General features: G+C 37.4%; 2 protein-coding genes across 2 annotated transcripts; both read left to right on the plus strand.

Moving 5' to 3' along the window:
• Nucleotides 1-8,322: 8,322 nt before the first annotated feature.
• LOC105044938 (uncharacterized) lies at nt 8,323-10,453 on the plus strand. Its single transcript, XM_010923042.4, is given in 3 exon segments — nt 8,323-8,425; nt 8,428-9,208; nt 9,211-10,453. Coding segments are annotated over 3 exon segments (1,965 nt in total). The 5' UTR covers nt 8,323-8,356; the 3' UTR covers nt 10,326-10,453.
• Nucleotides 10,454-10,641: 188 nt separating this feature from the next.
• LOC105044939 (1-Cys peroxiredoxin) lies at nt 10,642-11,808 on the plus strand. The gene is made up of 4 exons (XM_010923043.4): nt 10,642-10,807; nt 10,884-11,032; nt 11,121-11,267; nt 11,394-11,808. Exons 1-4 carry the CDS (start codon nt 10,690-10,692, stop codon nt 11,637-11,639), a joined length of 660 nt encoding a protein of 219 aa, XP_010921345.1. The 5' UTR covers nt 10,642-10,689; the 3' UTR covers nt 11,640-11,808.
• Nucleotides 11,809-26,684: the final 14,876 nt, after the last annotated feature.

The following is a 26,684-nucleotide window of genomic DNA, read 5'->3' on the forward strand; positions in this document are numbered from 1 at the left end:
AGTCCGATTGTCCCAACATGAGTATTAAATGGAGCTTTAGCATCGAATCACAAACAATCTTAATATTCAGCTTACATCAAATATAGTCACCTAACTTTAGAGAGAGCACATTCCTAGTCAAATGTGTCTGAAAGCTTGGGATACCATCGTGGCAACTGTTTGCTAAACGCTATGGAAGAAGAGGAATATGAAATTATTCAGATTTGAGGTGTGCCTCCTCTGCGACACTATTGGACTATATTATGGGGATTATCTGCTATCGGACCAACCTGTCCTCTTTGAATCATGACCAAGCATCCATGGATATGGTCAGATGTGACCACCTGGAACATCAAGAGAAGATCCGAGCACTCAGGATTAGCCAGTAGCATAACATCGATTTTCACCCGATGTCTACCTTGGTTAGCTTCCAACCCCAAGGTTGGTACCTGATCGACAATATCTAGCAACTTGTTTGCACACTCGTGCATCTAGGGTAGAGCCTTTCCTTAAGTGCTTGGCCTATTCGACCATATAGATGATCTTGGAGATTCTCTAGCAATTTCTAGAATGTGGGCACAACCTGCACCCATAATTAGGCATAGTTAACAATCCAAATTATGGGATATTACATAAATCCTAATGGTTTGTCAAATCATGATTTCATAGGTACTAACGGCCAATCAGATTCCGACGTAACAATCTACATACATTCTCTATATAAAAGAGGTAAGAAGGAGACATTAAGGTAAGGCTGAATTTCGGACCGAAAGGCCAACTCTCTGCTCTTACTCGTCTTTCTTCATCTGTTCCCCAAATCTCGACTGATTTAAGCATCGGGGGATCTTCCACCGGACAAATTTCAACAAACTGACTTTCTTTGCAAGTCCCTCAATCATGAAGGATGGCCCGTGTCCGTGACGCACCTGACTGGCTTTCTATTATGATGTTACTGAGGTTCAATGGCAACAGACTACACACTACAAAGGCAAATAGTAGAGCAATATTGATAGAATTCTCATGGTCTTGAAAAGAGAATGCGAATAAGTTGAAGAATATAGCAGTTGAGAAGGAAAATATGATAAAATCCCTCCCCTTTGTGTAATCCAATTGTTTCTTATATTCTACGCATCAAACTTGGGATGCATGTTTGGTATTTTCTCCAAAAAGGGATCGCATCCTGATGTTTCAAATCCTGTAATATAAATCACATCAAAATAAATTTTGGGTGGACTCTCCCACTTCCATCAAAAAAATGTGCAAATTGCTGATGCAAATCTGCAAATGCAAGAACCATTTTATATATGGTGTGCCTGCCTACACAATTACTTCTACTATGTTATTCTTTATGATGATATTATCGCCGTCTCCTTTCAAAGCACTGTACACATCTCAAACATACCAAGCCATAAATGCAGCTCACAAACCTTCTTTTGCTTAATGAGTTGTGTTAATGCAAAAATTCATCTCAAGATCGGGATGGCTGGAGTCGGATGGTGATGGTAAGTCGACGGTGGTGTGATGGCGGCAGTAGGACCTGCAAGAAAAATTTTCTATTGAAGATGGCTCCGATGGAGATCCTCCACACTCAAGTCAGTTTTTTGCTCAACAGAGAAAAGAGTGAGTGTTTTAGGAGAGATAAGATCACGTACCTTGCAGTCCATCTTTTGGCTTTTTTTTATAAATGGAGATCGGAGGTTGTTAGGCCTGAATTAAATGCGTGCCAGTAGAGACGGTGTCCACGACTAATCTCCAATCAACATGTAGCACGATTTAATAGGGCAGTTACAAGGCACTCCTCTTTTTATTGGGGGACTCCTCCCCCTCTCCACCTCAGGATGGAAGTTTGTTTTCTGCTTGCCATGGTGTGGTGGAATAGCTTCTTCACGAGCGGCAAAACTTTTATTTCCAACTGGGGTCACTGGCAGTTGCTTAAGAGAGTAGAGTCATCTTGCAAGCTCCAAGTTGGCATCAGAGGTATTGGAAATGGCCATCTTGCTTCGCGGGAGTGCGGATTCATGGCCTTTAGAGATTACGCTGATGCCATGCTTAGAGTGGGCTTGGCTTCAGTGACAGTCTCTGGTGGGATTTTCACGGAGCATGTGCTTCCAAGAAGGATGGCCACCGGACCTCGTAGTTGCTCCCAATGGGGCCTGCGGTTCTCACTGTTGGGGGGCCTCTTTCAAGGGACCCTCAATGGCCTACTGAAGTGGTTCAGACGTGGCCTTCACTTGTTGCCATCGGTACTTTGCCCATTCTCCAGCCGGATCAGAATCCCATCTTAGGGTGGAATGATGACAGTGGTTGCTGTCGGTTGCTGGGCATGAGAGCACCTCTTTCTTCGCCTCATCCTTCAGTTAGATAATTAGCTTGCCTCTTGCACTCCTCCCGCAGTGGAGGCGGCGGGTAGTCAACATCATCCAGCGAAAGAGCATGGGGATCTCACTTGGGAGGTGGTGGAGGGTTCCCTTTGAGATTTAAGGGCGTGGTTTCTTTCAAGACCAAAGCTCAAGATACTTAGCCAAGAATCAAGTCCATTTGGTTCTCGTTAAAGATATGGACTTGACCAACTATAACTATTGTAATTGATCTAGAGAATCCTTAACCTAATCTAAGACAATAATTGATTAGATTTAGTCAATTCTCTAATTAAGTCTATCTTTAATCTAACTTTAGGTCTTATCCAATTAATGGACTTAATTCTCACTAATCCATTAACCCAATGTGTTATGGTTTGTGTCTTAGGTTCTTCAATTCATAATTCTAGAACCTAATCAAACAACTTCTTAATTCTCAATTAAGTTTTGGGCTGAGGGTTGGGGTTCGGTGTTTTGAAGATAATTTTCATATTTGTAAAATATTTTTACAATATGGTTCTACCACTCAAGTTGCATGTTAGATTCATAATCAAAATACAAGTGAAATAAGCATGAAACTACTTTAGATCTAATCTAAACATGTTCATGTAATTGAAATAATTTCAACTTTAAACTGCGTAAATTTTTCAGACAAATATATGATGGTTTTTTGTGCGGAAATTATTAACAAAGAGATTTAATTTTAGATTTAAATATTTTTAAATTTAATAAATTATAAATTTAATCTAGATCATATCTAATAAATTTATGATTAAAGATAAATCTACACAAACTAGGATAATCTTTGTACTGTAAGGGGTAAACCTTACAGTAGGACAACCTACAATTCGTGATTGATCTAAAAATTTTAATTTCAGATTTAACAATCAGATTATAAATTAAATCTAATCTAAAAAATAATCTAAACATGTATAAATAATTATGTAATAAACAACCTAGGCTCTGATACCAATTGAAGGAACCAGATCTAGGGTTTCAGGGTTAGATCTTGAAACTTTTTCAAGATCAGACAGCGGAAGACTAAAATAAATCAAAAATTTATCTTATAAAATTAGAGAATCTCTAGATCTAAGATCTTATTATATAATTATTATATGATATTAAATCAAAAATTAAAATATAAAAAGTAAAAACTACATGTTGATCATATCAACATGTTTCTATACTACATCTAATGTATGTAAAATATAATAGATCAGATCTATTATCTTGCAAGTTAGACGTTCTAACTTTTCTGATCTTGGCTTGAGGATGATGTTGTGAGTCACATATGCGTCCGACCTCTAGGAGTCATCCACACGAGCCCACGAATCACGATCAGAAGTCTTGCTCTAGAAAATCAGCACAGTATGCTAGTACTGCGCTGATCCTTCTTCGATGGTCGATTAGATGCCTCCTTCTTCTTGATTTAGACTGTTTCAAAGATGAGAAGTAAGAGAAAGAGTTTTAGATGAGACACTCTCAGAAAGCTTACAGATGGAGGAAGGAAAGAGATGAACCCAGCAACTCTAGAAGAAGACCCTCTTCCTCTTCTCTTTGCTCTAACCCAGACACCTAGTTTTATGTCTATTATATCTCCACGCCCCAAGACTCTTTCTTCTTGATTTTTGGATGCCCCAAAGGTCTCTCAATGCTCTGTGTTTCATAAAAATTTTATGAAAAAATTTATTTTAAATAGAGAGATATGAAGAGTCCTTGTCTAGGTCAAATACCTAGTCAAGGATTATCCAAACAAGGCAAGACAAGGGGCGCCCAACTCTTGAGCGTCCCCTCCTTTTTTCTTCTGTGGACCACTAACAAAGGGTGCATATTATGTGCCATAAAAGTCACAAAAATTTTTAAAAATATTTGAATAAAATCAGTGCCATAAGGAAAGAGTTTTGGTTTCCTAAAACTCTATCTCATAGAATTTGAAATCCAAACTAATTCTTACTTTGACTTGGTCTACAACCACATTCCATGTAAGAGAGAAAGAGAAGAAAGTTTTGGGCATGCGTGAAGACCTGGGAGAGGGGGTTTTGTCGCATAAAATAAGAGTGAGTGAGCGTGGGATAAGAGAGAGTGGGCGTGGGGGGCTAAGGTGGCTTAAGGTAGAATCCTAGTCTTACTAGGATTCAATCTATGACTTGTTCAAATTTGATTTCTCAAACCAAATCAAACCAAAACCAAATCAACCTAATTAAAATAGGTCTTAACCCAATCAAGAGCCTAACTTAATCAGATTAAATGAGATTTAAATCTGATTTAATTTTTTAATTAAATTAAAAATTAGGTTGACCTAAGTCCTATTTGAACTAGGACTAATCTTTTCTTGCACTTGGCTTATCCAATAAACTAATTGGACTTGATCCAATCAAGTCCAAACTAAATCTAATTAAATCATATTTAATTAGACTTAATCTCAGCCCTTTGGCTTAATCAAATTAAGCCAATTAGCAATTGAATGGCTAATCGATCCTCTTGCAACACTTGCACTAGGTTAAATGTCAATCGTATTGATCGTTTAACCCTAGAACGATTCTTAATCGTTGATCAACCATCCGATCGGATCATAAACTTTAATGTGTGTGACCTCATAGGTCCGAACCTAAGCCAGTAGCACAGAAATAAATTTCTGTACCAATCGAAATGATCATCTAGCAATGGTACCCGACGGTCGAATAGGCGAATGTGTAGAACAACATCCTTAAAACCCATGCGGATATAGTTTTCATATAATTCATCCCCTTGATCAAAATACTCATAGGACACCTCAGAGTTCAACTGTCAACTCTGATCAGGTTGTCCACATTATATTTCAAAATATAAAATCCATATAATGGATTACTCTGGTCAAGATTTTACTAATTTGAAATACAGCGATTCATTCTTCTCCAACTCTTGGAGTGGTCAATCCCATCTTGATCACACTCCGACTTCACAAGTACTTTACTGTGCCCAGAAGCCTTCCGTCACTGAATTAGAAATTCAGTTAGTCCAGTACCAAAGCACAGTGAGTTGCTTGCAAGTCATTGAGGCGATCTCAGGTTTAAGGGACACTTATACCTATATTCCATCAGAGACATTCTCGACAGCAGAATGCTTTGGAGTTGGTCACGTTCAATGACGATGTACCCTTACATCTCACTTGTATGCCATACCAGTGTCTCCACACTCCTTGATTAAAAGGACAACCAACCCATATGGCCTACAGCGGCCTATGCTCGATAGAAATTATCGTCCTTATTAACAGCCTATCATTTGGTCGTGAACAGTTTTAAAGACTAATCGATAAATCTTCTCTTTATCGAACCTAAATAGTCTTAAGGACTTCATCATAACAACGAAGTTCATTAGAAGATGAAAACTTATGATGAAAATATCAAAAATATATTTTATTTATTAACAAATCAATAACAATACAAGGTTGCTCAACCGTCAACAGGATGACGATTGACTTTTGGGACATATTTTTCAACACTTGTCAGTCTGTACCATCAATTGGTGGGGCCTCTTATATGCCATAAGGTGATATTGCCAGACATGACTGTTAAGGATATTTAATCGGAGACAAAAATCTCTGGTAATCCAGTGCTCTCCCACAACTAACAACCAGGTAGTGGACGGACAGCCTATCCTGACAGCCTATCCTAACAACCTCCAGTCTCCATCTATAAAAGAAGCTAAAAAAGGGACCCTAAGGTATGCGATCTCCTCTCTACCAAAATGCTCGCTCCTCCCTTTGTTGAGCAGAAAACTGACTTAAGTGTTGGAGGATCTCTGCCAGAGCCATTTCCAGTCAGAGACTTTTCTTGCAGGTCCTACCGCCACTATCACATTGCTGTCGACCTACCGTCGCCGTTCGACTCAACTATCCCAACCTCGAGATAAATTTTTGCATCAACAAGTTGGATAGTAGAAATTATCATCCTTTCCTTTTTACCAATATGGAGCTTTTTAGGGTGCATTTTGATTCACAATCAGAATGAAAAATCGGTATTAGAATCGAACTAGATTAAAATAAAAATTGAAATTATTGCGGCCAATCCTCGTGTGCGCCTGGCTCTGATGAAGAGTGACTTGCAAAACAAGTTTACTGGCCAAAATTTTATTCGACGGGGATCATTCGATGCCTAAGTCAGTGAAAAATGGTGAATAGGATATTTAAGAATATAATTCGACAGAATCTTAGCCTAGAATTACCCCTTACCATTGCTGTTCCCTTACCTCTCTTTTATAGATGATTCGGATGTAACAGTTGAGCACATGTGGTTCTGCTTATTATGACACTAAAGGGCAGTCAGCCTCTATTATTGGACTATGATCATGAAGTTTGTAGGCAGTTTATGTCCACTGACAGTCATGGCATGGAGTTGTTACCCATGATCACGGTGTCATGATTATGGATTCTGATTATATAACAAGTTGATGATTTTGGCATACCAACTGGAGGTCAGTGATTTCGATATACCAACTATCAGTCGATGGTTCTAATATACCAACGGTCAGTTAGTGACTCTGATATACCGACTATAAGTCGGTTTGTTATACTTTGTGCTAAAGAGTCGTCAGTAATATGGTGTATTGGGTTGTTTGAATAAGTAGACGTTTGGGAAGACGATCGAGATTTGCCAATATGAAATCGGCTTACCGATAGATAGTCAGCCATTCTTGATGTCTATGACACTGATAGAATATCAGAGTGATGAACCCTATAGATGCTATAATTGAAATAGTAACTCCTTCGACGACCATATTTTTACGGTCCGACATCTGTTGCCGTCGCTGAGTTGGGGGATCAACCTTAAGTCGGAGGGGAGCAAATCCGATTGTCCCAACAAGAAAAACTATAACATTTGATGTGTTTAGCTTATGACTAAAATCGAAATGGGATTTAGTTAATAGGGAGAGTCGGGATAGAGTTTTGGGAGATTGAGATATTTTCATTCTCTTCTGGAATTACAATAAAAATAAAATTTTTCAAACCAAGTGGCCATAATGAGAATCATTTATTTTTATTTTTATTTTAAAATCCAACTCCCTTCAATCAAACATATACTCTATTTTATTTTAGAACTTAGCACATGCAATGTCTGTCTTTAACAATCCATTACCATCTTTTACTACACCAGCTGTATTTCAGCATCTTAAGCTCTAGAACAAAGGGAACTTTTTTGTGCTTTTCCGAATGGTTGTACCATGCGACTAAGAGCCTTCGAGATATTTCTCTGATGGAGAAAGAGAGGGAGCAGGAGAAAAGCTTGTGAAGTGTTTTTTTTTAGGCTCCCGTAGGGTTGGATTGATAGGATGTTGGGTTGATATTTATTATGATGAAATAGAATGTTCAATTCATGAATCCAGCAAAAGAAAAATCCAGTTCAATCCTACAAAATTATCTAAATAGATTTCAAAGAGCTATATGAACTCTCGGGCTAGCATCAAATTGCACGCTAACATGATGATGGACTTTCGGGCAGCAACTTACCGCTCGAGGATGTTCAAGTTAAAACACTGGTCTTCTGTATCCCAAAAAAACAAATGAAAACATTGGCCTTAAATATTGCGTGCCATCAACTTGCCGCTCTGTGACCCCCCCCCAAAAAAAAAAAAACTTGCCGCTCAAGTAACCATACCGCAAACCGGATTCCCTTCGGTTCCGCGTTCACACTACACAGTCAGGAGTATGCCGTGTCACACAAGAATGTGCAATCCTGCCCCCACTAACACATCCAACTCAATCAGGTGACCATCCAATGTGTCGCATTTTTATCATCATTTCTAAGGCCAACATCGTGACACGTCAAATTGAGGTAAGGTTTTGAGTAAAATGTGTGCCACCAAATCGTTAATCGAAGAGATAACCACGTAACGTGGCACTATCCTATAGGAGGGTGGTCATCATACGACACCAACCGTTCGAAACGGGGAGGCCTGTATATAAGTAGGGGCAGAACCAGCACCCACCGCAGCCACTTCTCTCGTCCCTCATATATCGCTGACGAATCGCCGCTTTCCACCGGATGGAACCCCAAGGAACCATCGTCTTCAGCACCGTCGGATTGCTTTACTATGGCTTCGACGTTTTCTCCACTCCTCTCCCGCCAACCTCGACGCCGCCGTCAACAAAGTAACGGAGCGCCGCCACACCGATGGCGTCTCCGTCAACTTTAACGCCCAATTCGTGGACGAAGGCCCGACCGTCGCGTTCGTGTCCGAGCGAACCGGTTCGCCCCGGCTTTACGTGGCCCAGTCGCCAGACCACAAACCCAAACCGCTCCCGAATATTCCGGAAAGCCTGCACCACGACCGCCCAACCGTTAAGAACGGCCTGGTCTACTTCGTCTCGGCCCACGAACCGCCCTCCGAGCCTTTCAAGAGCTGGTCCGCGGTCTACGCGGCCCGGCTCGATACTAACGAGACCGTCCGGCTCACCCCGCCCGGCGTCGTCGACTTCAGCCCGGCGGTGTCCCGGTCGGGGGAGTTCGTCGCCGTCGCGTCGTACGGGTCTCGGCTGTGGAAAGGGGACTTCCACGAGCTCGCCACCGAGATCGTCGTGTTCCGGGCCTCCGATCCCTCCCGCCGCGCCGTGCTCTGTAGCCGTGGAGGATGGCCGGTGTGGTCCGGCGACTCGACCGTGTTCTTCCACTGCAAGGCCGAGGACGGCTGGTGGAGCATCTTCCGGTCCGATCTGACTGCCGATCTGGAGAATTCACGCGGCCCCGACGCCGCCCGCCGGATCACTCCGCCGGGGCTCCACTGCTTCACGCCGGCGGCGTCGCACGATGGAAAGCGAATAGCGGTCGCCACGCGAAGAAAGGGCACTGATTTCCGCCACATCGAGATCTTCGATCTCGAATCGGAGCACTTTTACCCGATACAGAGCTTCTAAATCCTAATTTTCATCACTATAACCCCTTCTTCTCGCCGGACTCGGTTTATCTTGGTTACCACCGATTCCGAGGAGAATCGGCCCAGGGGGACTCCATCATCCCAAATCTCCATCCGGTGAAGTCCCCGGTAAGAGGAATTAGGATGTTCCGCCTCCACACGACCTTCCCGTCCTTCTCCCCCGACGAAAATTTTATCGCCACCAACGGCGATTTCCTCAACACCCCTGGGCTGATGGTCCTGAAATCCGACGGCTCCAAGCGGTGGACTCTTTTGAAGGAATCGGGGGCGTTCTACACGGCGTGGAGCCCTACCGAGAAGGGGGTGATCTACACTTCCATCGGCCCTATCTTCGAGTCCAGCAAAGCGACGGTCCAGATCGCCCGGATCTCCTTCGATCCCAACGACCTAACCGACGATCGGGAGGAGGTCCCGGTGGCGGTGAAGATACTCACCCGATCGGACGCCGGCAACAACGCCTTCCCGGCGTGCTCGCCAGATGGGAAGTCGCTGGTCTTTCGGTCGGGGCGTTCCGGCCACAAGAACCTCTACATCCTCGACGCCGTCAACGGCGAATCCGACGGCGGTGAGGGGATCCGGCAGCTGACTGAAGGGAAGTGGACGGATACGATGCCCACCTGGTCACCGGACGGCGAGCTGATAGCCTTCTCCTCCAATCGCCACGCCCCCTCCAACCCGGACGTCTTCAGCATCTACCTCATCCGCCCGGACGGCACGGGCTTGCGTCGGGTTCACGTGGCTGGGCCCGCGGGGTCCTCCGACGTGGACAGGGAGAGGATCAACCACGTGTGCTTCAGTCCGGACTCGAAGTGGCTCCTCTTCACGGCCAATCTCGGAAGCGTGACTTCCGAGCCGGTCTCGTGGCCAAACCAATTTCAACCCTACGGAGACCTGTATGTCTGCCGGCTCGACGGGACTGGACTCAGGAGGCTGACGTGTGGCTCGTACGAGAACGGGACACCGGCGTGGAGCTCGCGTGGTGGGCCCGACGACCTTGGGTCTCTTTCCCTTCGGTCTCCCACCGGAGACAAGCTCCGAGGCCAGTTTGATGAGCCTCTCTGGATAACTTGTGACATATAAGTGATTACTCTTCTCTACCTACTTTGTATCTGGACTGTTCATCACTGTGCTGCTGTAGCTGATGTTGGAAAGTTGGATTAAAGCAAAGTTATGATGTTGGCATGTTGGAATAAAGAAGAGTTAATGTCCGCCTTATCAAAAAAAAAAAAAAAGTTAATTAAGTGTTCCTCCTGCACATCTTAACTGCATGGGACGTGACATTGTTGTGAACGATGACACGTGCTTGCAACTTACGGCGAGTGTTGCCACGAGACCACGACGCGGGCCACGTGGCCCACATGCAGCCCCAACCGAGACCGTTTTAAGCGAGGCCAGGGATGTTGTTCAAGTGGGGTGGGATTCGGTGAATCGGAGCCGTTGAAAGATGCCGGGGCTAACGATCGGCGACACGATCCCGAACCTGGAGGTGGAGACCACGCACGGGAAGATCCGGATCCACGACTACGTCGGCGATGGTTGGGCCATCATCTTCTCCCATCCCGGTAAGGTTTCCCTCTGTCACACCTTTAGTCTTGGAGCCTTGCTTCCATTCTGATGTCTCATTGGTCGCATGTGCAGCGGATTTCACACCCGTGTGCACGACGGAGCTGGGGAAGATGGCGGCGTACGCGGAGGAGTTCGAGAAAAGAGGGGTGAAGCTGCTAGGCATCTCCTGCGACGATGTCAAGTGCCACATGGAATGGATCAAAGACGTCGAGGCCTACACGGTCCTCCTTTAACCCGTCACCAAAAATTTTCCATTAAAAGTTACTTCCTGAGACTAATAATTTTGTTTGGCCTGAATATAAAATGTAGCCCGGATGTCGCGTAACATATCCAATTGTAGCCGACCCCAAGAGGGAGGTGATCAAACTGCTGAACATGGTAGACCCTGAGGAGAAGGACTCAAATGGGAACCAGCTCCCGTCACGGGCCCTTCATATAGTGGGCCCTGATAAGAAGGTACCGTGGTTGGTGGCTAATTGGAGTCATAATTTTGTGGCTGACCAGATCTTCTTGGTTGTGCATGATTTTGTGACGTATACGGTTTACGTATGGGTTGTCACTTTTGTTACGGTGGTGGAGCAGGTTAAGCTGAGCTTTCTGTACCCGGCGTCGACGGGGCGGAACATGGAGGAGGTGGTCAGGGTGTTGGAGTCGCTTCAGAAGACGATCAAGTATAAGGTGGCGACCCCAGCGAACTGGAAACCGGGGGAGCCGGTGGTGATCTCGCCGAGCGTGTCCAATGAGGAGGCCAAGCAGATGTTCCCGCAGGGAGTTGAGAATGTGAATCTCCCATCGAAGAAGGATTACCTCCGCTTCACAAAAGTCTAATGTTGTTGGGCCGTCCGTGATATGTTCATAAGTGGTTTCTGGGGCCCGACTGTATACTGTGTTGTCGTGTTATATGTTTGTGTTGGTATCATGTAGTTTGTGCCTTAGGGGAGTTTGGATATTAATTTGTAGTTTATGTTAATTATTAAAGTTTTTACCATGAGATTAAGATAGGCAGTGTTTGCTAATTGCTGTGCTTGGTTCGCATGTAGACTGGCTGGGAAGTTGGTGGCTGGTTGCCGGTTAAGTGAAAGCGTTGCTCCTGAGGAAATTAGAAAGATGCCGCTAAGGCTGTAAACTGGGTGTACCAGGTTGTTGTGGACTGTTTCACGAGCATGAATTCAGAGGGGAAGTTTTGGTCTCTGCGGTGAGCTCGACATCGAATAACAAAAGATATTTTTTAGAATTAAACAGAAGTTAAGTACCACAAGAAAGCTAAAATATCTACCAACAAAAATGAAAAATTTGTAATGTGAAAATAATTTTTATTAAATAAAATATTAAATGTAGATATTTGGTAAAATATTTTTATAAACATAACAAGATATAAATTCGCAATATAGAAAGATATCGGAAAAGGACTGTTTTAAAAGTAGGAAACAGTAGTAAGGGAAGGGGTTGCAAGAAAGACGCGGAGGAGATGCGAGATCAGGATCGCCTACTGCACAGATCTCGCATCTCCTCCGTTGGATCACCCACTGCACAGCTCTCACATCGTTCATCCGCCTGCTCGAAGGGTCCAGCGGATTCCAACTGTGGATTCACTCCAAGGAAAGTGTATCCTTTATTATTTTTTGGTAAGTCGGCAAAAAAAGGACATCATAAAATTGTTAAGAGGTCGAAAAGATATATATATATATATATATATATATAGAGAGAGAGAGAGAGAGAGAGAGAGAGAGAGCTGTTTAGAAAGATTAGTATACATTACTTAAGTTTGAAAATTTAAATTTAAATAAAAAAAGAGATTTTTCTCTTCCATATTTAACTATCCGTCTATTTCTATTTTACAAATTTTCTATGAACCTCCCAATCCGGCTTCCTCCAACCCTCTTTATATGGAGATGATATATATATATATATTTAAAAAAATATTGGAGGAAGCATGGAGATTCCCCCCTTTTTAGAAGTTATATTCATATTAATATCGGAGAATCAGGTCTCATCAAACTCTATAATTAAGCATGCCTAAGTGATGGTAATACTAGAAAAACTTTTGCTTGAGCTATAATAGAATTAAGGGGATATTTGGTTGGGATAATTAATATCTAAAATGGAAATCAGAATGGACGACTCCCATTTTAAGTGTTTGGTTGGAAGGAATTTCATTTCGATTTTCATTTCAGAGAAAAATGAGAATGTTCCATTTTTTCGTAGCCGAATCTAGACTATCTCAACGGAGTCAAAATCTCATTCCATAGAATGAGATTTTAAAAAAAACTCATCGATTGTCGAGCGTGGGATGTGGGGTGCGAGCACCGTGGCCGGAGGAGAGAATGGAAGAAGGAGAGCTTGGAGAGGAGGATGGAGGAGACGTTGGCGGTGACGATGGAGGGGCGATAGCGGATGAAGCGGTGGAGCTGAAGGACGAAGAGGCCGATGCGGCGGCTGAGAAAGTCGAAGACAGTATCAGACTTCATCGGGGAGATGATGTGGAGCGGAGGCTTAGAGGCAGCGATAGCCTGATTTTTCGAGTAGTCCAGACGGTCCACTAGGTAGTCAGTTAGGAAGGGCGGTGGCAAAAGAATCAGTAATGAAGAAAGAGGAAGGGATGGAGCATGGGATGCCAACGATGGAGGTGTGGGCAGCGATTTTTAGGGAGGTGGGAATGCGACGATGTCGCACAGAATGCTGCGGCGGAGGAGGTTACTGGGGCGGTCAGAGTGTGAGCGGTGGAGGAGTCGGTGCCTAGGCCGAGGACCATGCCAGACTCGGCTAAGTCGACAATGCGGTGGGCAGCGATGCACTTGAGGTCATCCTGAGTAAGGGAGCGGCTGTCGGTGGCGGGGAGGACACCGGGAGGCGATCGGCAAAGAGGTGGTGGGGGAAGGGGTGCCCCAAATCTAGGGCTTGAGGGTAGAATGCATGAAATAAAAAATTAGATTTTTATGTGATTTTTGGGGAACGAAAATCTTGGGATCAAGGTTTTGGGATTAATTCACCGCATGGATAGGAAAAGAAAAGAATGCATGCTCTTGCGGGGAGAATTCTAGGGTTAGGGTTTCATCAACGTGAGGAATCTCTCTCCCTTTTTTTGGGAGGTTGAGACTCAAGCGATGGGGAGAGGAGGGAAGCAAGAGGGCATGTTGGATGGATAGAAATCATTTTTCCCTGAGTTTTGGAGCTCTGATTGGCTGGTCAGTGTGCACGCAATGCAGACGTCACTGCGAATTGATGCACGACACATTGGACGGATACATTTTTTTTAATGATAATTTTTTAAAAAAATTAAAGATATTATTATTATGTTTAATTTTTATTTAATATTAATTTTTAAAATAATTAATTTTTAAAAATTTTAGTTAAGAATAAAAATAAAATTTTGAGTTGACTTTGATTTTTATCTTTGTATGAACGAAGCAGACAACAATAGGAATCATCCATTTCGATTTCAATTCCAGACATGAACCAAATGTTTTAGGAGATTAGACCATTCTGATTTCGATTTTATTTTGCTTTCGATTTCGATCGCGAACCAAACATCCTCCAAAATGAATGATTTTATGAAAATGGAGGGATCCCAGTTAGGTGTGCTTGAGTGATAGTATGGATAATCTCTATGCAGTCTTTGCGTGGCATCATCTTTTTACAGTCCAATAATTGTTGGCTTTTATTTCTTTTATCAAATTTAAATTCTGAATATTACAGCAACAACACCAACACCACCTCTAGTAATCACAACAATAATACTTAGATCATAGGAGACTTTTTTAAGGAAGAAAAGGTCTGTTTTCTTTGTTTTGTAGAATATTTTTCAAACTTTTCATGGCTAAGAATGCCTCTTTTCTATGAAGAATCATGACAATCATAGAAGACTCTAGATGAAGCTAAAAACTTTAGCTACTACTACAATAAATTGCATATAATTTTTTCTCTTTTTTCTTTTCTTTTCTTTCTTTATATTTAATGTTCTTTCTTTATCTTGCTTTCCTTGATAATATAACTTTAATTTTTATCAGTAATAAAAAGGGATAGCATCCTGCTACCTTTGCTTTCAATCAAAAAAAAAAAATATTCAAATCAAATCTTAGGTATTACTTAAAATCGTTCCACATTACTTGAAAAATCCAAGGATCTTATAGGTTCATGAAACCAAGAAATCAAAGGAATGTTTGGTTCATGATCAGAATCGAAATCGAAATGGATTGGAATCGAAATCAGAATGGCCAAATCTCCTGAAGTATTTGGTTCATGATCGGAATTGAAATCGAAATGGATAATTTTCATTGTTGTTGTTTGGTTCATACTAAGATAAAAATCGGAGTTAACTCAAATTTTTATTTTTATTGTTAACTAAAATTTTTAAAAATTAATTATTTTAAAAATTGATATTAAATAAAAATTAAATATAATAATAATATCTTTAAATTTTTTTAAAAAATTTATCATTAAAAAAATATAGATAGCAAAAATTATTTTATCATGAAAATATTATTTTATAAAAAATTATGATGATTAAAGGTACAATAGTAATTAATTTATTTCATATTATATTTAATATATCAAAATTATATGATATTAAAATTTAATATACCAAAATTATTTTTGTCGACATGTTCTTTGGCTCAACGCCCCTCCACACCCCCCCTTTTCCTCCCAGCCCCGGCGCTCACACCCCGACCACCGTGAGTTCCTTTGCGGCCAAGTGCACTCCCAGCCTCGGCACCCGCACCCCACCCTACCCTCCACGCACCCCCGGCTGCACCCTCGCACCACCTGCAACTGGGTCCCCCACGGCCGAACCCCCTCCCTCCCTCCTTCCCTTCCTTCGCCCCCTTCTTTTCCCGATGATGATGATCGGCTCCGCACAAATCCCTCTCTCCCCCCACTTCCCTCCCTACCCCGACACCCACATCCCAGCCCCCTGCAAGTTCCTTTGCGGTCGATGGAAGACCTTGACACCCTAGTCTCCATCACCTCTTACGAGAACCTCGCCAACCTCATCGAGGAGTACGATCTCACTAGCCGCAACTGCCTCCTCCCCTTAAAGATCCGAGCTTTCCTCCTCCCTCCTCCGACTAAGACTCCCTCACCTCCATCCACTTCGGTCAAGGGGAAATTCTCTGCCCCCGCCGCCTCCTCTCGATCGCCGCTCCTAGCCGACCGCTACCTCCACCAGATCTCCATGCCCTTCAGGTTCTCCGACCATCTGGGCACCGCCACCGTTAACGATCCCCGCTTCCATGCTCACCATCACCACAATCACGAGAATCCGAGGTCAGAGACAGTTTTTTTTCATCTCATTACACGGGAATGAGATTTTAACTCCCTTGGGATGAGTCCGGATTCGAGTACTTAAGGAATGGATCATTTCCATTCTTTTTTGGAATGAAAATTGGAATGGGATTATGTCCTACCAAATAATAGGAATAGGAGTCATCCATTCCGATTCTCATTTCAGGTGTTAATTACTCCAACCAAACACCGCCCAAAGGTTCATAATATGAATGACAACAAGAGTTTGGCATGGCGGTTATACCTCTATATCCGAATTCGCGCATGTAGTAAATTAGAGATTCTTTTTTTCTTAGAAAAAATTGAGATCTCCATTTGATAAATCCAAAATTAATTAATCATTATCTATATTATAAATTTTATCAAGAAATCAAAAGTCATGCATATGGACTTCCTATGCATACATCAAATATTCCAGGTTGTGATGTATATTCTAAATTAGATTAGGACATACGAATAAGAATCTGGGTACTATTGATCACACACTGCTCTTTACAAAATATGTATTAACCAAAACTGAATAGATTTTGATATTCAAAACATAATTATTCGAAACAACATATTGAACAATTAATGATCCATTTTTTGATCTTTTTTAGTGAAAGCCCATAGACAATTCAATTTATTTCAGCTCTCAGTAGCATAGCATTACACTTTGGAAAATTAAGGAATCAATGCTTTTTTGCAGATAATGGTCTCATTGCAAGAGAAGTTGCGAATCTATTTCCAGACCACTTGATGAATAGGAATAATATCTCATTATATACATCATGATTACTAGTATGAATTTTCAATTCAGACTACACATCATCAGTTTTCTGGATTTCTAAAAGGAGAGCAGACAAGCTTGTAACGGGTTGATTTTGGTAGACCCAAAAGAGACCGCATCAAAATATTTTCTTTGTATCTTAACTAGCCACACAACGTCCGGAGCTTTGGCAAAAATGCGCCAATCTATTATATCATGGAAGTTGCACTATAAAAAAAAAAAAAAAAAGAGTATTAGCGACAGCTATTAACGACGGCAGATTAATCATCGCTAATAAATATTTTTATCGATGATGATTTTACCATCACTAATAAATTTTTTTTTATTTTTTTAAAAATTATTAACGATAGATTCTTAATTGTTAGCGACGATATTTCCTTGTCGCTAATAAAAAATATTTTTTAATATTATTAGCCATCAAAAATTTTTTATTTATTTATTAAAATTATTAATGATGGTGGAAAATATATTTAGCGACGGTAAGTGCCGTCGCTAATAACCATTAGCGACGGCACTATTAGCGATAGCATGTTCATCGTAAAAAATAAAAAAAAATTATTTATTATAATTATTAGCGATGCCGTCACTATAATTATTTGTGATAGAACTATTAGCGATGGAATATCCATTGCAAAAAAAAAAAAAATTATTTTTTTCTGAATATGATATAATTTTGAAATTTAAAGTCCATCTTCACCGTTCATTATTTAAATAATTATCGTTAGAGTATCGTCACAAAAAATCATCTCGATCTGGTGGCCTTAAATATATCGATCATTTTAAAATTTGATTTCGACGGCCACGAACGATCGCATGATGATATGATAAATAGAAATCATTGATGGATCCAAAAACTTGCAACGATGATCTTGATGACATTTATAGCACACTATCAAAATTTTATTTTAATCTAATATCATTATAATGGCAATTTAGTACGCGATGATTTGAGCCATTAAATGAAAATCGAATGATCAAAAGGTCAAACGGTGTCTGATTATAATGTGATCTTTTAGATAAATGATCTTTGCTACCACTTTGATCATTTGTATGATGGTGATCGTAAAATTCAAACTATGCATATATGAACGATTCAAAACTATATGTCTCTTGATACTTATTCTTAAAGTCCTTAAGTAATTTATATTTGTGCTTTTGTAAGATCTACTTAACGTGAATGGTTCATATATGTGCGGTTTAGATTTTATGATCATTTTCATACAAATGATTAAAATAGTAGCAAAGATTATTTATCTAAAAAATCTTCTTAATCGAATGCTGTTTGGCCTTTTGATCACTTATTTTTTATTTAATGGTCGAAATCATCCTTTGTTAAATTGATCATGATAAGATATCCAGTTCAAATAAAATTTTGATAGTATGCTACAAATGTCACTGAAATTATTGTTGTAAATTTTTGGATCTATCGATGATCTTTATCTATCAGATCATTATGCAGTCGTTCATGACCATCGAAATCAAATTTTATTGATCGACATAGCTAGGACTATCGGATTGAGGTGGTTTTTTGTGACAATACTCTAATAATAATTATTTATGTAATGAATAATAAATATAAGCTTTAAATGTCAAAATTATATCATATTCAAATAATTTTTTAGGGATGGAGTCATGGTTATTAGCGATGGATTTTAGCGATGACAAATAGGCCATCACTAATATCTTTACCGATAGCATTAGTGATAGCATATTTACCGTCGCTAATAGTCCATCATATAAACCACCATGGGAGAAAAACTTTTCACTATTCCGCTCATTCTTTTCTGTTCCAGCCCCTCATCCTCCTCTCGTTGGTGCCCTCACCCCTCCAACCCCCCCTTCCTCCTATCTCTCTGGCGTCCCGCGACTGCTCCGACACTGCAGGCCCCGTCCCTATGTCGGCTCGACCCGAGTCGACCCCTATTCCGATCGACCCCACGGCCCCTACATTGGCCCAACCCCGAGCCGACCCTATCAGCCCCTGCCCCAGACCTGTGGCCTTTGCCCGCCGCCCCCAGCCCCACCTTGTCGGTCCTCGAGACACCACCCCAGCCCCGACATCCCCAGTACGACCCTGCAGTCGCCCTGAGCCCCCATCCATTAGATCCCGAGCCCCTCCACTGCCTCTTCGAGCCTCAGCCGCCTCTCTGAGCCCCCGACCCACCTCCCCCTGGCTGTCTTCGGTCTCCTCTTTTCCCCCCAACCGAATCTAGTTTTTTCGAGCCATCAACTGCTTCCCCAAGCCCTAAGACCTCGGCTTGCCTCCCCCCAGCCACCTCTTTAAGCCTCAAGCCCCTACCCCTCTCCCCCCAGCCACCTCCTCGAGCCCTCATCCATCAGATCCCAAGCTCCTCGGTTGCCTCCCACCTCCCCAAGCCCTGGCCGCCTCCCTCTGATCGGGTTGCCGATTATCAGTATATGATGGTTTAATCTTTTGGATCTTTATTTTTAATGATTTTTTGATATTTTGGTTGGTGGTTTATTATTGTCTAGATGTTAACATACAAAGTGGAGGATTATAGTGATAATATGGTTGGATTGCAGTCAAAGGAGTACTTATTGGGTAATTCCATACTGTCCATTCACATAACATGATTCTAAAATCTCGATGTAGTGTTTTATTTTTAAACTTTCATTATTCACATGTGTATGCTTTAATATTTTTTTTATCTATTATCTAGTTTTACGTGTACATTGTCTTCTTTATATTATCAGACGGTGTTTTGTATCTAAGGGCTTAAATTAATGTTTGCTTGTCCATGATTCTGAAAACAATTTTCATGCTTATAGATTAATCGAGTTGAGTATATATATTCAAGGGTCTGATCGTAAAGCAAATTAGGTACATTATTATGTTATACTGGCTCTAGTTTCTTAGTGTTTAAGAATATGATTGCATTCACTGGTCTGATGCTGCAGCAGAACTTGTATCCTTTTATGAATAAGTTAGTGTCAAGATTTTGATTCATTCTCCTTGATCATAGGTCGATGTTGTTAAACAGTAATTTTCACTTATCATGTATTGATGTCTTCTACTTTCCAAACCTAAATGCCTTGATATTAGTTTTTGCATATCCAATTTGATTGATTCGCTAATATCAATTAATATCGGTTGCATCTAGACTGCTTATCATGTATGATGACTAGAATAAGAAATAATCTTGAATTGCTTAAAATAATTTGTGAATACAAGAATGAAAATTCTTATATAGTCAAATTCTTGAAGGAGAGTTTCTGCATCTCCAAAGAAAATTCATTTTTATAGGGTTTACCTTTTGACAATGAGCCCATAATTTTATTTGACATTTTCTAGGCTTGACCTCAGATAACTTAAATAAAAAAATAAAAAAATATAGCTAGTCTCTGTCCTTGCAAGATTAGATTTATTTTAGAGCTTTTCTTGATAAAGAATAATAGTTTTGATCATTTGAAATAAGAAAGGACATCAAAGAGTATTCTCAGCCATTGCAGCCACATGCATGCTTTCTTAATAACTTTAAGCAAGCAGTGCCCTTATTTAATAGCTGGCTTTCGGTTATTTATTCTAATACTTAGGCAATTTTCACACCTTGATAATGGTTCAAATTTTTGTCCAGCATAATTTATGGAGCAAATCAGCTCACTATAGTTCAGTGAACAAAGTAATGGAATGCACTGTGAAATCAAAGTATAAAAGTGCCATCGAATGTCTTAAAATATTTGAAAATCCTACATACTTCAACTTTTTTTTAACTCTTGCTTATTTACGCTCCTTCCTCTTGGCTATCCTTATGATTTTTCAGCCATTTTATTTCAATATTAATATGAAGAATAGTTTGTTTTGATCTATTTCATATTTCAATGACTTAACAGACATCCACAACAGCTATACTTATTTAGTTCCCTATAAAAAATTATGTTAAATAATTTAAATTTTAATATAATATAATTAATTTTTTATTTATAATTATGTAAAATTATTATTATTTTATTTATAACAAATTTTAAAAAATAATTATAAAATAAATTTTAAAATATTTAATTATAATTTTTTAAAAAAAATAAAAACTATTAGCTATTATATTAGCGATATCGTCATCGTTAATAGTTTTTTTAAAAAAATAAAAGACTATTAGTGATGGCATTAGCGATGGTTTGTCGTTATTAATATTTTTTTTAAAAATTATAATAAAAAAATAAAAAATCATCATCAATAATTTTTTTAAAATTATAATTAAAAAATAAAAAATTATTAAGGATGGCATCGCCATCGCTAATACCATCACTAATTATCATTATTAGCGATGGTAAAATCACTGTTGCTAATAATGGCAATTAGCGAATAGGATATTTTTATCGAATTTTTAGCGACGGCAAACCGTCGTTAATAGTATTAGTAACACAAACTGACTATTAACGATGAATTTTCTTATAGTGTTGTAAGGAGCCACATGCAAATTTAAGATATAAACAATATTGGCTTATTATGTCAAATAGAGGAACTTATTATGTTTGATATTTGGAATTAATTTTTTTTGTTTTGTCACAATAACCTCATGGCACAAAAAGTGGTAGACAAGAGGATAGCCTAAATGGTACAGGACTCGCCCGCAATCTTTGAGTCCTTTTCTTAAATAATATAAAAAAAATTATTTACCTAAATAATATAAATTCTAACTTATTTACAAAACTAATACAAAAGGGATAAAACATCATTTTGAATGGCATTTTCTCCAAGCCACGTCATTCACATTTTTCATATAGGCGTCATCAAAAAAAAAAAAAAAAAATATCATTTTAAATAGTATTTTTAAAAATATCATTTTGAATGATATTTTTAAAAATGACATTCAAAATGGTGTTTTCTAATTTTTTCCCAAAAAAAAGAAAAAAAATGAAAAAGAATGGGAAAAAATAAATTTAAAATTTTAAAATTATAAATAAATAAAAATTTTAATTTTGAATTCAAATAAAAAAGATAATTTTAGATGATTTTTTTCTTTTCAAATTAATTTTTTTTAAAAAATATCTAAACAAAAATCTAAAAAATTTAAAAAATTAAAAATATCATAGAAAAAAAAAGAGAAAGAAATGTGAAAGAAATAAAAAATATAAATTTGAATTTAAAAAAATAAAAATTTTAAATTTAATTCAAAAACATCATTTCAAATTCTTTCCCCATTTCAAATTAATTTTTTAAAAAAATATTCAAAAAAATAAAAAATTAAAAAAATAAAAAGTGCCATTAAAAAATCAAAATTTTAAAAAAATAAAAAAAGATAAGAATTATAATTTGAAATTTAAAAAAATAAAATTTTAAAATTATCTATAATAAAATAATTATTTCAAATTACTTTTCCAATTTCAAATTAATTTATTTAAAAAATATTTCAAACAAATAAAAAAAATAGCCTAAAAAAATTTTATAGAAACAAAAAAAAATAAAAAAATTATATAATCATAAATTTGAATTAAAAAAATTAAATTTCAAATTTAAATTAAATTTTGATTAAAAAAATAAATGCCATAAAAAAGTGAAAAAAAGAGGAAAAAATGTGAAAAAATAGAAATTTATAAATCAAAATTAAAAAAAAAATAATAATTTTAACTTTAATTCAAATAAAAAATATCATTTTAAATTATGTTGTCTATTTCAAATTATTTTTAAAAAAAATTAGCTGAAGAAAAGAAAAAAAATGTTGTAAAAAATTAAAAAATACCATAAAAAAAGTAAAAAAGGAAAAAATAGAATTGAAAAAAAATAAGAATTAGAATTCTAATGGAAAAAAAAATTATAATTTTAAATTTTAAGAATAAAAAATTCTAATTATAATTGAAATAAAAAATATCATTTTAAGTAACTTAAACAAATGAAAAAGAATGGAAAAAAATAAAATATATAATTTTAAATTTAGAAATAAATAAAAATTTAATTTTAAATGAATTTAAAATATAAAAATTTAAATTTTTAATTAAAATAAAAAAGATAGTTTTAAATTATTTTTTATTTTCAAATTAATTTTTTTGAAAAAATATCTAAACAAAAATCTTAAAAATTTTAAAAATTAAAAATATCATAGAAAAAGAAAAAAAGAGAAAGAAATGTGAAAAAATAGAAATTATAAATTTGAATTTAAAAAAATAAAAATTTTAATTAAAAATTAAAAATATAAAAAAATAAAAATTTTAACTTTAATTCAAATAATTTTTTTTTTTAAATTATTTTATCTCTTTCAAATTATTTTCTGAAAAAAATATCTAAGAAAAGAAAAAATTGATGTAAAAAATAAAAAATACCATAAAAAAGAAAAAAAAGAAAAAAATAGAATTGAAAAAAAATAGGAATTGTAATTCTAATTCAAAAACAAAATTTATAATTTTGAATTTTAAGAAATAAAAATTCTAATTATAATTCAAATAAAAAACATCATTTTAAATAACTAAATTAATTTAAATATAATTTTTTAAAAAATATTCTAAATAAAGAAAGAAAATACCTAAAAAAATGCCAAAAAGATAAAAAAGGGAAAAAATGAGAAAAAATATAAATTTAAAATTTAAAATTTAAAAAAAAAAATTTAATTTTAATTCAATAAAAAAATAATTTCAAATTATTTTCTCTTTTAAAATTTTTTCTTAAAAAAAATATTTCAAAGAAAATCTTAAAAAATTAAAGAAATAAAATATACCATAAAAAAAGAAAAGATGAGAAAGAAATGGTAAAAAAATATAAGATATAATTTTGAATTTAAAAAAAATTCTAATTTTAATTCAAATAAAAAATATCATTTCAACTTACTTTTTCCATTTAAAATTAAATTTAAAAAAATATCAAAAAAATAATAAATTAAAAAAATAAAAAGTATGGTAAAGAAGCCATAAATATAAAAAATAGAAAAAATTAGAATTATAATTTTAAATTTAGAAGAAATAAAATTTTTAATTTTAATTTAAATAAAAAATATAATTCAAATAAGAAACATCATTTCAAATTACTTTTTCTATTTAAAATTAATTAATTTTTTTTTCATACCACACGTACGTACCTATTCATGCTGTATTAGATCAAGATGTACCAGTACGATCTGATTTATCTCATAATTAAATTATTTGATATATTATTATTATTTATGTTATAATTTTTATAGTCCTTTTAGCATAATTTTTTCTCTCCTAATGTTCTCAGACACATTCGAGTATGTTATTCATATGCATAAAGCATAATATCCGATCACTTAAAATTAAATAATATAAAATAAATTAATATTTAATATTATTAAATAAAATAAAAATATCAAACGTATAAAAAATAGTACAATAAAAATATAAAAAATACTAAGTATAAATATAACAAAGACTAAGTCCCACAAGGACGTCGCGGTGCCCGTGGTCGCTTGGACCTTCTCAGAAGGTCCTCGCCGGCTGCTCCTGCTGTGATGGCTCCTCCCCTATATCAGTGGAGGAGATCTGCTGATCATGCTGCTCAGAAATAACTGATGCTGTCGGATCATCTACGGACTGAGAGACCCATTCAACCCTCTCATTTGGATATACGGATGGACCTGAAAAGAAAGTATCATACTCATGTGGTCAACTGGTATCCGGTGATGTCATCTGAGGGATGTAGGAAGAATAAGGTGCTGCCATCTATGGATCAAAAGATGGTGGCATCTGTGCAGCATCTAATGATGATATCTGCAAAATATGCAGTGATGGCATATGTGAAACATATGGTGACGGCGTATATCTCATATCTGACGTCGGGGCTGCTCCATACCAAGACGCACAACTATATTGGTCAACACCAATCATCACCAATATTCCGAAACTTGTTCTCTCTATCTCCTGCAGTATCCGAATCCGTTCGTCCTCATCAGTCGTAGATAAAGCACGACGAGTATCCAATACAAGATCCGACATTAAATCAATCTATAAAATAAAAATAAAACAGTCAGTATACTGTAAAATATAAAATAAAAATATAACACAAATAACATAAAGTAATTTTCGTAATCTTACCAAAAAACGCACAGTAGAACTCTCGCCCTCGTATCCAAGAACTGCATATCGAGGCTGTTCAATGACTCGCACCGTAATGCTAAAAAATCAAGCCATGTAGTCATCGGTATATGAACGACCTTTCAAAATAGGATCACCATGAACAATGTGATCTTGACGTGCATCCCAAATATCGATGTACTCTGCATGTCTGATACGCCAGTCAATACGAGTTCTCCTTCGTCGATCAATACGATGAAGTCCCTGGCTGGTATCAAACTGCTCTGGGATGCCCTAAATCTGACCAAACTGTCACAGGACACGATAAAAAGATGTCACTCTACCACATCAAAACAAATAAGTGGCATCCTAGCAGTCCATATGTCGTGTCCAACTGTACACATCTATGGCAGTATAGCCAATATCTCATCTGTATATGGCTCCCATAAAAACTGATAGAGTTAAAATAAAAAAAATTAGTAAGCTAAAATTTTAATAGATTATGAATACTGTAAAATAATATTTATAAAAAATTTAAAATTTATCCATCTATATGTATCAACTAATGTATCCAACTGGCACCTATAAATCTGTGCCACTCTCGTCGATACGTGATGAACGTTGAATACAACGTTCCATCTGTTTCACAATCTACTCATGTTAAATAAATTTTATCGAATTTAAAATAGTAAGTTTGAAATAAAAAAATAATATTTTAATTCCTATATCCCAATGGTCCGTCTAGTCTGAATGGAACATCAGGATCCTGCTGCTCTGATGGCATCTTGATAAACACTTAATTTAAGTCATTTAAAGCAAAAATTATATTTAATTTATTTTATTTATTAAGAGTTTGATGCTTCTTTTTGTGTTTTATAAAAAGATGATCGTCGATACAAAAAGTCTGATTCATAGATCAAAAAGACTCAAGTTTGAAGAAAATTGGGCTTAAAACAAAATTAAAATAAAAGAAGGATGCATACGGTATTATAAAAAATAAAGATACTATGCAAGGAATCTAAAAAAGATATAGGCATTATTTTAAAGAAACAAAAGTTTCTTTTTGATAATAAAAAAAAGGAGCGCTTCCTAAAGCTAATGGCACGCGCGGCAGCACGGGCACGGGCGTGGGCTTGTGCAGGTAGCGTGTGCAGGGCAGTGCGGCGCAGGCGTCGCGGGCGTGCGGGCGCGGGCGCGCGGCATGGCGGGGCACGGGGAGTTTTTGCTGGCGGACGCAAACAGATGAACAGATGCTCATTAAAAGGAAAAAATATGATATTTGAAATACTTCAAGTGGAAGAATTTGTATTTTCTTTATCTACTTGTGATCTTTCCATCTCATCCATTCATCTTTTAGTCCTTAGTATTTTCTTTAGTCCCACATCGAAAAATCATGTAAAACTCCTCCCTCCTAACACCTATAAAAAAGCTTTTGTACTTCATTGGAGAGAGCCCAGAAATTCTTCTAGAGCTTGCATAGAGGAATAGAAAGGAATTACTTCATGAGCAGCTAAGCTAGCAGTCTCGGGAGTGGAGAAAAATTTTGTAACGACACAGAGTGGGTTTATTATTCTAAATTTCTTGTATTTCTTTATTTCTTTATATGCAATAAAGATTATGCTTTTTATTTAAATCATAATGAGTTCTTTATTTGCTCTCTTTCATATGCTTTTATTTATGCTTTCCTGTTAGATTAATATTAGGAACAACTTTTACTTTTCCGAAGATGCGCCGTGATCTACGGGTACGGGGCGTGCGAGGAAAGAAGAGTTGTTTACCTAGTACTTTTCGGAGACAACCGTGATCTATGGGTACGGGATGTATCGAGAAAGATAGGTATTTTT

The sequence above is a fragment of the Elaeis guineensis genome, chromosome 5, assembly GCF_000442705.2.
Source record: "Elaeis guineensis isolate ETL-2024a chromosome 5, EG11, whole genome shotgun sequence".
Classification (NCBI taxonomy): Eukaryota; Viridiplantae; Streptophyta; class Magnoliopsida; order Arecales; family Arecaceae; genus Elaeis; species Elaeis guineensis.

Excerpts from the sequence above, each read along its gene's own strand:
- LOC105044939 (XM_010923043.4), top strand. The coding sequence starts at position 10,690 with ATGCCGGGGCTAACGATCGGCGACACGATCCCGAACCTGGAGGTGGAG. Across the intron at positions 10,808-10,883 it reads CATCATCTTCTCCCATCCCG|CGGATTTCACACCCGTGTGC; the intron begins GTAAGGTTTCCC and ends TCGCATGTGCAG. Across the intron at positions 11,268-11,393 it reads TAGTGGGCCCTGATAAGAAG|GTTAAGCTGAGCTTTCTGTA; the intron begins GTACCGTGGTTG and ends GTGGTGGAGCAG.